The sequence below is a fragment of the Pagrus pagrus genome, assembly GCF_965226575.1.
Source record: "Pagrus pagrus genome assembly, chromosome: 20".
NCBI classification, from domain to species: domain Eukaryota; kingdom Metazoa; phylum Chordata; class Actinopteri; order Spariformes; family Sparidae; genus Pagrus; species Pagrus pagrus.
Window position 1 is genome coordinate 9,777,673 of NC_140207.1, and position 13,477 is coordinate 9,791,149.

General features: G+C 42.2%; 1 protein-coding gene across 1 annotated transcript in view; it reads left to right on the forward strand.

Moving 5' to 3' along the window:
• The window catches only part of malrd1 (MAM and LDL receptor class A domain containing 1), a gene marked incomplete at its 5' end in the record, with an annotated part of 50,537 nt that overhangs the window by 12,120 nt on the left and 24,940 nt on the right, over positions 1–13,477 (forward strand). Inside the window, 8 exons of the mRNA XM_084341126.1 lie at positions 1,891–1,978; positions 2,371–2,550; positions 2,661–2,817; positions 4,531–4,687; positions 4,778–4,888; positions 6,551–6,764; positions 6,870–7,117; positions 8,958–9,246. Coding sequence (XP_084197252.1) covers positions 1,891–1,978; positions 2,371–2,550; positions 2,661–2,817; positions 4,531–4,687; positions 4,778–4,888; positions 6,551–6,764; positions 6,870–7,117; positions 8,958–9,246 — 1,444 coding nt within the window. The remainder of the gene's footprint in view (positions 1–1,890; positions 1,979–2,370; positions 2,551–2,660; positions 2,818–4,530; positions 4,688–4,777; positions 4,889–6,550; positions 6,765–6,869; positions 7,118–8,957; positions 9,247–13,477) is intronic.

Below are 13,477 nucleotides of genomic sequence, written 5' to 3' on the forward strand. Positions count from 1 at the left end.
TCCTTTTTAATGTGTGGGCTTCTGCTTTATAGGAAAGGACTCAGAATCTTTCTGTCATCTGTCATTTTCTTGCTTTGCAATGAGCAGAAAGGCAGATTATGCTTGAGATGTTCCAATTATTTCACGTCCCACGCATTCATTAAACCATGGAGGAGGTATTCAGGTCCATTTACGTAAATGTAGCAAAACTACAAAGTAAAAAATCCAGTATTCACCTGTTTTAGTTTAAGCCATTATTAACAAATTAGATCCAACTAAGTATTCAGTATGATAATTGCCACCTTTAGAGGGTGCATTTTTGGATTATCACTGCTTTATTGAAACATCACATCACATCACTCTCTAAATCATTTGGATTCAGTCCCCTTGTATAATCATAATTACACACGCCGACATGAGCGGCAGGTAAACACAGCTCCCTAGCAGGAAACAATGAACCCAGTGAAGCACAGAGTCTGTATTTAAGAGTGCACCACGGCGATGCATGATGAACATCTCTTTAATAGCTTCACTGCTTGACATTGATCCCTCAAGATGGATGTTCAGTTGTCATTACTCTTGAGTGAGTATAACTTGACAGGCAGTTAAAGACGTTTCCTTCATTATGGCATTGAAAACAGGAGCTCTGTTTGTCAAGTTAATTGACTGCAGAAAGGGTCAAAAGGGAACAAAAAGGAGACATTGATGAATTAAATTCAGATTCAGGGTGATCTGCTTGCTCCCACAGTGGCGTGCTGCCACAAAATGACGTATATACACGCAAAACAACACCGTCTCAGCTTAGAGCAACTCGAGGAAACACATGGAAGAAGCAACAATGAGCTCTGCAGCGTTAAAGTTAATTAAGTTGTTTCCGAGACACGCTGTTTGCCAAGGCGGCAAGTGGAAATGGCTGATTATTGGAAAAATATTTCAAAATGTGTTTGCTAAACTCTGCCGCTTGAATCATGCTAATGTGACATCCTGAAACCTTCGGTAAATACTCACACGCTGCCTCTTCCAGATAGCGCTCCGAATAAACATTTAACAGGCTTTCTTTGCTTATTAGATATGCCCATTCAGTGCCTGATGATTCTGACACAACATTATCAGCAGAAAACACATCCTTATTTTTGAGCTTTGTGTTGCCTTCTCTGAAAGCTAATACCAGACTCCCTTCCTTCAATTATTCCTAATTACGTTCCACTTCTTTGCTTCCACAAAGTCAACAAACACGGTGGCTGCTGACACAATCTGCTTATCTGAAGCAATAATCTTTTAACTACCGATCTGTTGCTTTGGCGGGAAGCAAAATACACTCAAACAGCATGAAATGGCAACGGCTAATGGAGGTTTAAATAGCTTTAGGGACTGCAATTCATATTTCCAGTAATAAACTGTCCTGCATTCTTGCTAACTGGCATTATAACATCATTATAGCACCAAAACAAGCTAGCAGACACACTGCCTTGGCTTTTTGAAGTTGCTAGAGCTAACTGTAACCTGTTAGCCGTACATTAGCTAACAGTTGGCTACTGACAACTGAGATGAGGCACCATTAGCATTCAATTTGAGTCATATTTTTATATATTCTGTCTCCTCTTTTCTGCTCTGGTTTCTCTTTTCTATCTAGTTCTTAAGGTTAGACATTTGAATTTCTTCACTTGTTTGCTAACAGCTAGCTGAGCCAACTGACAACGCAAACGTTAGCTGCTGACCCGCTTACAATACATATCTGAATTGACACTGGATTTAGCCATTTTACACTAAAGCTAAAATCTTTAGCTAAAAGTACAACCTGATTCAGTAAATCACCTGTTTGTAACTGGTTAGCTAGTAGCCACTGTAGCTGGTTCTTGCACTGTCAGTCCAAACTGATATTTTATTAACTTGCATTTTCCCTTTTGCCAGATTTTGATTGAAGGCACAGTCGGAGATGATTTTAACGGCGACATTGCCATTGATGACCTTTCCTTTCTGAACTGCGAGCCGTATGAAGGTAAATGATTAGGCCATTAAAAATGTATGAACATTTTAGGGGAATTTTAATGTTCTGCTACTTCCTTTTACCTGCTAAGCCCGAGTGGAGCCCAATGGTGCTATTTTTTGAGCACCTGTGGTAACATGCCAAAATGGCCGAGTGCTCTGTACTAAAACCTCTCTAATTTTGTTCTGATTCACTTTATTAGCATAAAAGTTGGCAGAGGTCATGTTCAGATGTTTTGCAATGGTAGATTATTTCAAGTGTTCCCTTTATTATGATTCCTTGATTATTCAAATAGACCTTGTAGTTGCAGAGAAACACTGTTAATTATCGAGCAGAGACACAAAATAGAGGCTAGTTCTTTACAGGTTAATTTCAATTTCTACCTCATTCTCCTCTCGTTCCAGGAGAGCTCCCCACACCGAACACCACAACCCCTGCAGTGACCACCCCACCACCCACAGTCCAGCCCCACAGCTGCCCTGATGGACAGTTTGTGTGTGTGGCACATGGGGAGTGTGTTGCCAACAGCAAAGTGTGTGACTTCAGACAGGATTGTTCCGATGGCTCGGATGAATTAAATTGTGGTAAAACATTTATCTCCTCTCAGAATCTCTACAAAGAAAACTTGAATTATTGCATTTCTTTTCTCTTTCCCTCCTTCCAATTTCTCTGTTCTTTCTTTCTCTTTTTCCAGCAAAGGAACGATGTGATTTTGAAGGCGGCGACACTTGTGGTTGGATGAATGCCTACTTCTCTCTGGTCCCATCACACACATTTCGCTGGTCACCTGACCAAGGGGAGAGCATTCATGATGGAGAGCAGTACCACCGTCCTGTCAACGACCACACCATGTGAGTACCTGCAAACAAGTTGTGTTCCAGCAAAAACTTTAGAGCTAAAACAACAAGTCAATTAATTAGTCGATTAACAAACATGGCAAATATACTCTGATCACGGTGGTGGAAGTTCTGCAGTTCAACCCTGCATCTCAACATTTGTAGGTGTGAACCCACTGGATATTTTGTATCCAGGAGACATCGGACAACATCCAGCCGTGTTTTTGGCAACAAAAATGGATAATTTTGACGAGAACTTGGGCGTTGGGACACCTCCAGCTGTGTGTCTTGCGATCAAAACAGTTATTTTAGCCAAAATATGAGGTTTTCCTAACCCTAACCGAGTTGTTTCTGAGCCTTAACCTAACCAGACCATGACGGAAGAGAAAGACTGAAGTGAAAAATTGATAATTGAACTTAAAGAAACATACATTTTTAACTTTTCTGTGGATTTGCAGAAACGTACTTTGCCAACATCTATTCTGTTGATTGTGTTGAAAGATTAATGACTCAAATTTGATGACCTCAAAATATAAAAATTGTACCTCTGTCACTAAAATTATAGAGATAAATAACAACTGAGAAGAAGACTGGAGACCTTTATTGTACATGCATCCAGATACTGGTACATAATAGGGATGACATTTGGAGAAGAGGTAGAAAGTAGAAAGTCATAGCAATTACTGAGGATAATTTTTTTCCCTCTCTTTTATGCATTTTTATTTTTACTTCACTGACATTTAGAGAAAAAAAATGACTGTGAGCTGAGCGAGCCAGGTCCATCCATAGCGGATGGTGACCTCATTGTCCTTATCTGTGTTTTATTGAGTGGACAGTGAGAGCAGAAAATGGCGGTGCACTTTGACCACTATATTTCAGTAATTTCTCCCCTCAGCCAGAACTACAGACACTATCTTTTCTTTCATCACCTCTGGCTGAAACTCTCTTCTTCCTCATGCCTGCAGCAGCCTTGACTGGCTCTCGATCGATAAGGCGAGCAGAATGAAATGGAGAAGGGAAGCTGTTTCTTATTTCACCCAAGTGGAGCCACACCTCTTATGGGAATTTAATAAAGCATGAGAAGAGAGGGGGTTGGAGCAGATAAAGGCAACGGGGGCTGAGAGTGTGAGGATACGGATGAGGTCTGGAAGGCAATTACAGCAGTGCTCGTGTTATTGTTGGTGGGCAGTTTTTGTGATTGGCAGGTTATAGAGAGTATCAACAGAGATGAGTATCAACAAGGGAAGGTGAGCTGTAGGGGAGGGCGAACTGCCCCCAAGATAATATTAAAGCCTTTTTATAATCACAATCATGACCCCTCGATCTGAATTGCAATCTTTTTTCTCAATTTTGACGATAACCTGATAATTATTGTTATTACCATGGTTACTACCTGATTTGTTTCGAGGTAGAAGAGGAAACCAACATTCAGTTTGTTCAACTTCCTAAAATTCATAAACAAAAGACTAGGAATGTTTTGCAAAAACATCAAAACCACCTTCAAAAACGTGCACCAGTACTCTCTGAGTAGAAAAAGGTGTTGCACCATCAAAGCAGTCACTGTCTAGAGGCCTTCCTTACACAGTCATGTTTCATAAAGGGTCACTTATGTACAAGAAAAACAGTCCAATGATCCAATAATGATGCAAACTCTCTTTTGTTGCGAACAGTCACCGCTGGGGACATAATGATGGTCTTGATCTGTACTTTCTGTCCTTCCTCTGACAGGGGCAGTCCAGAGGCTTGGTACATGTGTGCGGACAGTTCGAATGGTGGCTACGGTCAAACCACTGACCTCCAGACACCTGTCATCTCCTCCACCGGGCCACAGTGCACTCTGGTCTTCTGGTACTACATGAGCGGCTTCACAGTCGGATCACTGCAAGTAAGAAGATTTAAGGAACTTAAAGGTAATTCTCTGTAAAACGTTTTTCTAGCACAAAACTCACATCTGTTGTTTTCACGACACTTGTAGGTGCTTTTGAAACGTGGAAATGTCTCTCATGAGGTTTGGTCTCAGAGCGGTAACCAAGGCAACAAATGGAGGCGAGGAGAAGTGTTTCTGGGGTTGTCAAGCCACTTTCAGGTCTGTACAGTTATTTTATCACTGAGAAATACTTTCAAATATGTTATATAATGCAATAAAACGGCTCATATCACACCTTTTTGTGTAGTCGGTGATACTCCAACAAAGACTTTCACACAGTTTCTTCAGTTCGATTCCACGTTTTTCCCAAACTTCATCTTTTAATAATAAATAAATTACTCAGGACGAGTTGATCAACAGGGCTCCAGGGTGTGACTGTCGCACATGCGCCCAAAAATCTCTCAAGTCGACTAAACATTTTCATTGGTTGTACAGTGCGCCCGATATTCAGCAGGTCAGACTGTAAAATGTATATAGTTTATTTAATGTTTTTTAACAAACACTGTGTTTGTGGACAGTTTTATTTGTTGTAGATTAGATTGTAAACATTTGTGTCAACTAATGTTTGTGTATCATAACCCAGTCATATCTGAGGTTGATGTATTTTTTTGACAGTTGAGGTAAAGGCACTGTCTTGTTGCGTGAAACGTGATTTAAATGACGAAAAACATTCATCTTCACCTTTATTCATGTTTACAATAATGTGTTAAGAAATGTAATTGAAATGTATTATTGTGCACATTTAAATAATGTCCTGGTGCACCTGGATGAAAGCACCAGTACATCCAATGACATGACAGTGATCATATATTTCAGTTAGCTGCTTGTGTCTTCCTGCTGGATGATGTGTCCACAGTTTATTCTGTCTAAGTATGTTTTTGTTGAAGGGCATGAGCTCCTTGCTCCACTGCTGATGACTCCATGTACTTTACTTTCGCCTGGTTTTCACACACTAAGAAAAGATTGAATCTGTTGTGCAGATACTTTTTTAATGTCTAAATTGTTTGAACAACTTCTTTAACGAGTCAGGATTCATGTATCAAGAAGCATAAAACATTTTACGGTGGTTATTATGACTTGTTTTATCATCAGGGAACCACCTGCTGCTTTTAGTGGCAGAATTATCGCCGGAAGTATCTGAGACAAAGACAGTAACTGCTGCTTGAACAGCAAAACTTACTTTCCTTAACTCTCAGATGTGTCTAAGACTCTTTACATGTTGGGATACACATGAGTTAACTTTTGACATGATGTTCTCAGAGATGTGTGAGTCGGATCATTGACATTGAGTCTGAGTGAAGGACAGCCTCTTAGACGACCAAACACATCAATGTAATTGGTCTAATATTAGTCACGGCAGGCTAAATTGAACACGCAGACTTGGTCAGTGACGAATTGATTGAGTCTAATTCAATCTAATGAGTCTTGTGAGTGTGACAGTAATCAGAGCTGCAATCCCTTCATGGTGTCTGGCTGCTGAGATTGTTCCAGGTCAGTGTGGCCACACAGAGACAGAGATCCTGTGTCAGCCCCGATGGCTTGAAAGCAGTCGTCTCTTTGACTAAATACCACGGCCTTTAGACATTTTCATTAACCTTTGTCAGAGCAGACAGACTCAGATCTGCACTGATCATCCAATCGGCAGCTGAAGTGCTCTTTTCCTCCGCTTCATCAACTGACTGCCCCGAGACTAACATCACTCATCAGAGCTCTTTGCTTTAGTGCCTGTCTGATGATATTAAGCATCAACTGGTGTCTAAAACTGTGATTATGTTTATATGACAGACAGGATTAAGAGGTGGTTTGTTGTTTTTTTGTCAGGTGGTATTCAGGGCGAAGCGAGGGATCAGCTACATGGGCGACCTGGTGATCGATGATGTCAGCTTCCTGAACTGCTCCCCTCCTCTTCCTTCAGACCAGCCGTGCACACCTGAGCAGTACGCCTGCGCTAACGGCTACTGCATCCCTCAGGATAACCTGTGTGACTTCATCAACCACTGCGGCGACAACTCTGACGAGGACCCCTACATCTGCAGTGAGGCCTCCTCTAATGTGTGACCGATGACACCCTAAAGGAAGATTAATTCTCAGATAATTGGATAGCCTGGATCGATTTCCTCTTTTCATTGCTGTCTTTCAGAGGGCTTCAGCGTGCGCTGCAGTTTTGAGTTTGACCTCTGTTCCTGGCGTCAGAGCCAACAGGATGATGTTGATTGGCTGATAAAAGCGGGCAGCACTCCGACAGTTGGCGCAGGGCCATCGAGTGACCACACCCTGAGGGACCCCTCAGGGCACTACCTCTACCTGGAGAGCTCCTTCCCACAGGCAGCCGGAGACACCGCCCGCATAACAGGACCTTTACTGAGTCGCAGGAGCTCGCAGTGCAAGGTGAGGTGGAGGTTGAAGGGCAGAGGGAGGGGGAGGGAGGAGCTATTTGAACAAAGAGGAACACACTTTAGCATAATACCACTATTTTACACATGATAACTTTAAGAACAAGATCAATATATTGACAGTTTATTTTTGTAGAGATGCTCCCCCGAGAACAAAGGTCATTTTTCCAGGCTCTGCATCGACTACATGGCCTAAAATTAACAGATACCATGAAACTGTACACCTGAAAAACTGCGAAAAGTCAGAGAAGATGGGATCAATTGAAGACACTAAAATATGTAATAAAAATTCAGCACTTCTGTAGCTTCGCTGACATGAATGCTGAAATGTATTTTGTGAATCTAACTTGAAGGCGTCCCGCAGTTTGTTCCGTTTCCACCAAAAAATATGTTTCTATCTGTCTCTGCATGACGTATTTTAACTACTGGTGCGTGCTGAAGATACTTCTTATGTCTAATTAATATTTTATATTATATATTTGTATTTGTGAGTGTTATTCAGTTTCCTCTTCAGCTTTTAGTTTTGCTTCTTAAATGTGCCACGACATTTGTTGCAGGGACATTACTGTGCGTGGAAACGTCTACAGTAACTGAAAGATAAGAGAGGCTCTCTTATCACAGGATCAGAGTGTGTTCGTGTTGTGAACCCGCCTGTGTAGGCGCATGTTACTGTCTGAATCGTGCCCTTTATATAGCAGGAAAAATATCCTGCTTTTTGTTCGTCCCTTTCTGCTGCCTCAAGATAGCAATGCACCATGAGCGAGCCTGACCACACCTCACTTTAAGACCGACCAGGGAGGCACAGGCACAATTGCTAAAAGCACAACACAGGTGCTGGCATGAAAATAACGACTGTGTCGGTCTGAAACTAGCAATGACACTTGTGCACCACCATGTTTTGACAAGAACAGGCTTTGACAAGGCATTTATAAAGCGGGCACAGCTGTACCGACGAGTCTCGTGTGCGATCATGGCCTTAGGGCGGCTTACGTGCTGGACCATCAAACAAGAAATGTATAATGTGTTAATATTTGTCCAGTCCTATGCTAAGCTAAGCTAAGCAGCTCCTGGTTGGCAATTTAGTGGACTGACATGTGATTGATGTCAATTGTCTCACTTGCCTTTGCAAATGAGAACTAAACTTTGTGTATGTGCTCGGCAGTTTGTAATGTGTGTGTGTGTGTGTGTGTGTGTGTGTGTGTGTGTGTGTGTGTGTGTGTGTGTGTGTGTGCACGCAGCTGTCAGCCCGATGCTCTCCCAGGATGGATGTCTTGATTGACTGTGCGGTTTGCTCTTTGTCGTCTCTGTCTTATCCCACTCCTGACCTGTCAATCAATCATGCAGTCAGCAAAAAGGCACCAATTAAACTGAAGGGAGGGCTGTGCAGGGGGAAGAGAGAGGGAGAGGAGGACGGGCAATCTCTCTCCTGAGATGGAGGCCGTTGCTGTGCCGCTGCAGCTCGTGAACAAGCCTCCATTTGGAGGGGAAACACATAAAACGTATCACTGCCTCGGTGTGGGGTGATGGAAGGAAACAATTTCTCTCCCAGCTTTAATAAAGAAGAAGAGTGAAAGGAAAAAGTGCATTGATCTTGTGACAAGATTTAAGTTTAATCACCTTTGTGTGCACATACTTTTGGTCTTATTTCGGTTTCATATTCTAGTGGAGTAATGCTTATTCAGGAGAAAGTAAAAGTGGAAAAACATAATGGAAAAGAAAGCAGCTGCAGCCAAAGAGGACATTATATTTCTGTGTTGTATTATGGAGAATTTTCCAGTGAAAAATCACACCTGCACACAATTCCAATATTTTATTACTTTACCTCCTTGGTCCAGATGCGTTTCTACCTCCACATGTCCGGAGACGGCATCGGGACCCTCAGTGTGTTCAGCAAAAGCGAAGGACGCCTTCATCTCCTTCTGAACGTGACGGGAGATCAGGGCAACTACTGGCAGATGAAGGAGATCCCGCTGAGCGACACCGGGGACTTTGAGGTCATGTTTGAGGGCAAGGTGGGCCGAAGTCCAAAGGGTGACATCTGCCTGGATGACATTACTTTCTCCCCAGGGTGTCTGCTTGCCTCCTCAGCTGGAGTAGAGGACATCACTCCTCCACCTCCTGCAGGTACTCTCCTTTGTTATTTATATGCTAAGCTTGTGTATTTTTCCATTTTCTGGTCCAGCTGTGTTCCCCACCTCCTACCTCAAAGCAAGAACAAAGTGAAGAGCTGCTCTTGGAATATTTCAGTTGTTATTTTCCAGGGACTAATCTCTTTGGTATTAATATCAGGACTCTTATCCATCACATTATATCCAAATTTGATTTACTATAATCCTCCTCTCTCTTTCAAATGCCTCTTCCACTCTAGTGGAACAAAATGTCACTTTGTCAAGCTTGATTTATGCATCTGCGTTTGTATCGATGCCGGAGCCTCCTCAGAAATGTAATTGCATGCCGCAGTGACGCGGGCCGCAACGACTGTGATTGGTCCGTCTGGAGGAATCTTATTTTCCAACTTCTCCTTGCGTGCTTAGCAGTGGTGCTAATAACGGGGATCGTGAACTGTAGTTTCCCCAGTGAACTCACCGCACTCATCGACTGATCCAGCTGCTGTTCCTCTGGGTTGTATGCTTCTATCCTAGTGGATGGATGGATTGCCAATGAAGTTGGCCCGCTATAAGGTTCGATCTGACCCGCCATGTCCGGCCTGCCATTGCTTCTGGGTGTGGCCTGTAAAATGTTCTTATTAGGACCCATGATTAGATGGATGAATCTAATGGTCCATCTAATGTTGTTCTAGGACCATCAATCCCATGCTGATGATCCTGGATGAACATAGACAAGTTATCCCAGATCAACATGGACAAGAGGGACATTGTCTTATGGGTTACAGTGCGTGACCAGTGTGTTGCTGTGGCAGTGCTTTGCTGTGAGAATTGTTTAGGCGGCGTGAAAGCGTGCGACACGCGCCAGAAACGTGAGAGCTGGCAGCTGAGTGACCTTTTGCTAAGGGTTTTTGTCCCCCTTGTCATTAGGAAGCTGGATGAGAAACTATTGTTGACTCTGGCGATGAGACTCAGTGACACATCTCTGACAGCTTCAATACAATATTATTATAAGTCCAACATTTCACAGTAGCAGTTAAGTCCAGCAGACAAAGAGTGAGGTTTAACAAGGCACTGTCCTTGTGAAACAAGAACTACAGTAAAAAAAAACCCGGCTCTTTGTTGTGGAGCAGTAATAAACCTCCAGTATATTTCCTTCAAAGACTGGAGCTCTGATGAAGGCCGGGGTGTAGCGGGAACATATTGGCTCTATTATTGTGCCTGAAAGAAGAAGCAAGCCTTCTTCTTGCCTTCAGTCAAAACCTGCAACTGTTTCCCTTCAGGGGCTGATCTCCTGTATGAGAATATTTCATAATGACTTGGCCGTCCCAAGTGCCAAATTAGATTATTTCCCTGACTTTGGAAAGAAATTGCTGTACTCAAATGTAGATAATTGCACTTTTGATGAATTCCAGTGTAATAGTGTGCTGATATGAGCAATCAGAGTATTATTGGCTGCTGATATATTAAACCTTGTCTTCATGTGGAGGGTTAAACTTGGAAAGTTTTAGAAAGTGAGTCAATATTTATAAAGAAAACAAGATTAAATCCAGCGAGCCTTTAGCGTAGGGCAAGACCCGTGTCAGTTCATTCACGAGTGTTAAACTTTTAAAATCCTCAATTTTCCACAAAGTAGGTTTCTTTATTTAATGTATAAAGTTACGAAATTAAGATTTTGAGCCAAACAATAATCATATTCTACGTTTTTCACATCTGAGCTGCTCATTTTCATCCTGTTTCCTGCCAGAATAATATTGAGATACAATGAGAAAGCACAATCAATATGCAGTATTGTTGGAACGTGAAGCAAAAATGATTTCCTGATTTTCCAACTCCTGAAAAAAACACTTCAATACAGCGTTTGTCATTGTCCGTCTGAGCCCAGACTAAAGCCCCATCATTATCTTTATCTCATACTTGGGGACTATTCATCTGTTAGATGCTGCTCTGCATCCCTTTCCTTCTTTACAAGTGAACCCCTTTAAGAGGCGAGAGGAAAGAACAAGAGCTGATTTATTGCTGGTGTTACTGTGGCTATAATTGGCCTATTAAATTTATTGCCTTTCACTTGTATTGGATGCTGGTGAGACGGGAGAGTTTCTGGATTGTCTGTGCTCATGGAGGGATGAAACTGTGAAGCTGCGAGGCCCCTTCATCACGCTCCTTGTCATTTTAAGACGGAGGCTTCTCTTCAGTGGCAGCAGCGTGATGTGTAGTGAAGATTTTCCTTATGGATGTGTCTTTCTATAACTTATATCGCTGCTTCGCCGTCTCCGTGCATTTGTCAATACTCATGCTTACAGTTAATAGCCCGACTCCCACAGAGTCGGGCTGCTAATCAGTCACTAAAGAGCTTTAAAGCAGTTCGGCCTCGCTGGGATGAGACGTAGCTCTGTGTGCTAATATTACTTCCATTTTAAGGCTGTTACATTTAGCATCTCCCCACAGTTATCATCTGACGCTGACGGTCTGCGTGATGCCTCCACCAATACTCGAGTGTTACTTCTGTCCAGAGCAGAACGTTGAAACTGAAGGCTGCCAGAACAAGTTGTTCTAATGCATTTTCTCACAAAGCTTTAGTGGTATGGAGCCATGCAGATATCTTTATTTGTCCAGTTTTTAACATATTGGCATTTGAGATTTCTGCCCGAACACCAACACAGTGCAGGCGTATAGAGCTACTAGGCTGAGAAAAACCAGAAAGAAAACATAATGCCACGGTAAAAGGGCAGAAGAAGTGCTTTTTTCCTTTTCAAATGACAGGAACTCTTTCAGGACAAGTAAAAGCAGAGCAAATAAAGCCGGATGGAAATAAAAAGGGAAGCAGGTCTGGAGAATAGAGACAGAGAGGAGTATTTCTTTGAGGTTAAGACAGGGATTGACACCGCTGCCCTGGCAGTGAATTGAAGATCATGTGCCATTAAAACAAGCCAAGATGAAGACTCTTAGCTGCCGCAGGCTGCAGAGGACGTACGGTAATACTGATGAGACCAAAGACAGCAGGAAGAGTAATTATATACTGAACCCCCTCAGGGCCATTTTCCTCCGGGGCCTCATTCTATAACACATTATATGATGGAGTGGTGGAGCATGTGTTTTTTTATGCCTGGGCATTTTATATCGGATTAAACAAGACATTGTAGGCCAATACCTGCAACATAGGCTCAGCACATCCAGACACTACTATGTACTGTATGTGCCAACTGCACAGAAAAGAAAAATAACATCCAGCAATCATTTTAGACACAGCCGAGTCCCAATTTAACATCTTTCCATGCCCTGCTGGAGCACTGTCAGACTTTATTAAATGGGCTCTTTAGCTAATAAATAATGAAAGTGATGAGAGAACTTATTTCGATCACTAGAAGAGAACTGGGGAGATGTTCCTCGAGCTCGTGACGATCATTAATAAAAGCTTCAAATGGTAAAATAAGTTTTTTAATCCACCAGAAAAACTGTCTTGTTCCTTCTTCTTCTTTTCTTTCTCTAAGTCTGTTCATGTCTGAAGAAATCTGTCAGCTTTATTAGCTACATCTGTACAATCTGTTGATATGTGAGGTCATAGTTAAAGGCTGTAGCTGCTGTTAGCTCAGTTAGCTGTGTAGCTCGCGGTCCTATAGCTGACTGGAGTATGCCTGCACTGTGGGCTCACACTGCAGCAGCCTTCAACTGCTGGGGCTAGCTGGTTAGCATGCTAACTTCAGTCGATGTCTCTGCAATATAATGCAAAGACATCAAAAGTGATATTTCTTCACATTCTGTTGATCATTTTTAGTTACTTTTAAGATGTTTTAAAGTGAATGTCATACATACTGCTCAGAATATAATCCAATTATTACAACTCCATCACTAACTCAGGCGAGACCAATTATCAGGGCCGATATTTAGCATTTCCCGGTTATCAGTATCAATGTTTTGTCTGATTGCCGCTAAAATAATTAATTTAATTTGGCTCTGATGCAGCATATTTTCTCTGTCTGTAGTCACCACCAGACCCCTTGAATAAAAAACATGTCAATCAAACTTAGACTGAGATAGTTTAAAAAAACCAGGCCACTCAGTGTATATCAGCATGACAAAAAGCCATTACTTTAACAGATACATGAAGCCAGCACTCTTACTCGTCTTCTTCTCTGTCCTCCTCTTATCATCAGTGGTCTCTGATCTCGTAAATTCAATTTAATCTTCACTGTGATGGCTGCGAATTTGACATCATCTGATCAGGAGGCACTTTCTGCGTATGAGGTCGA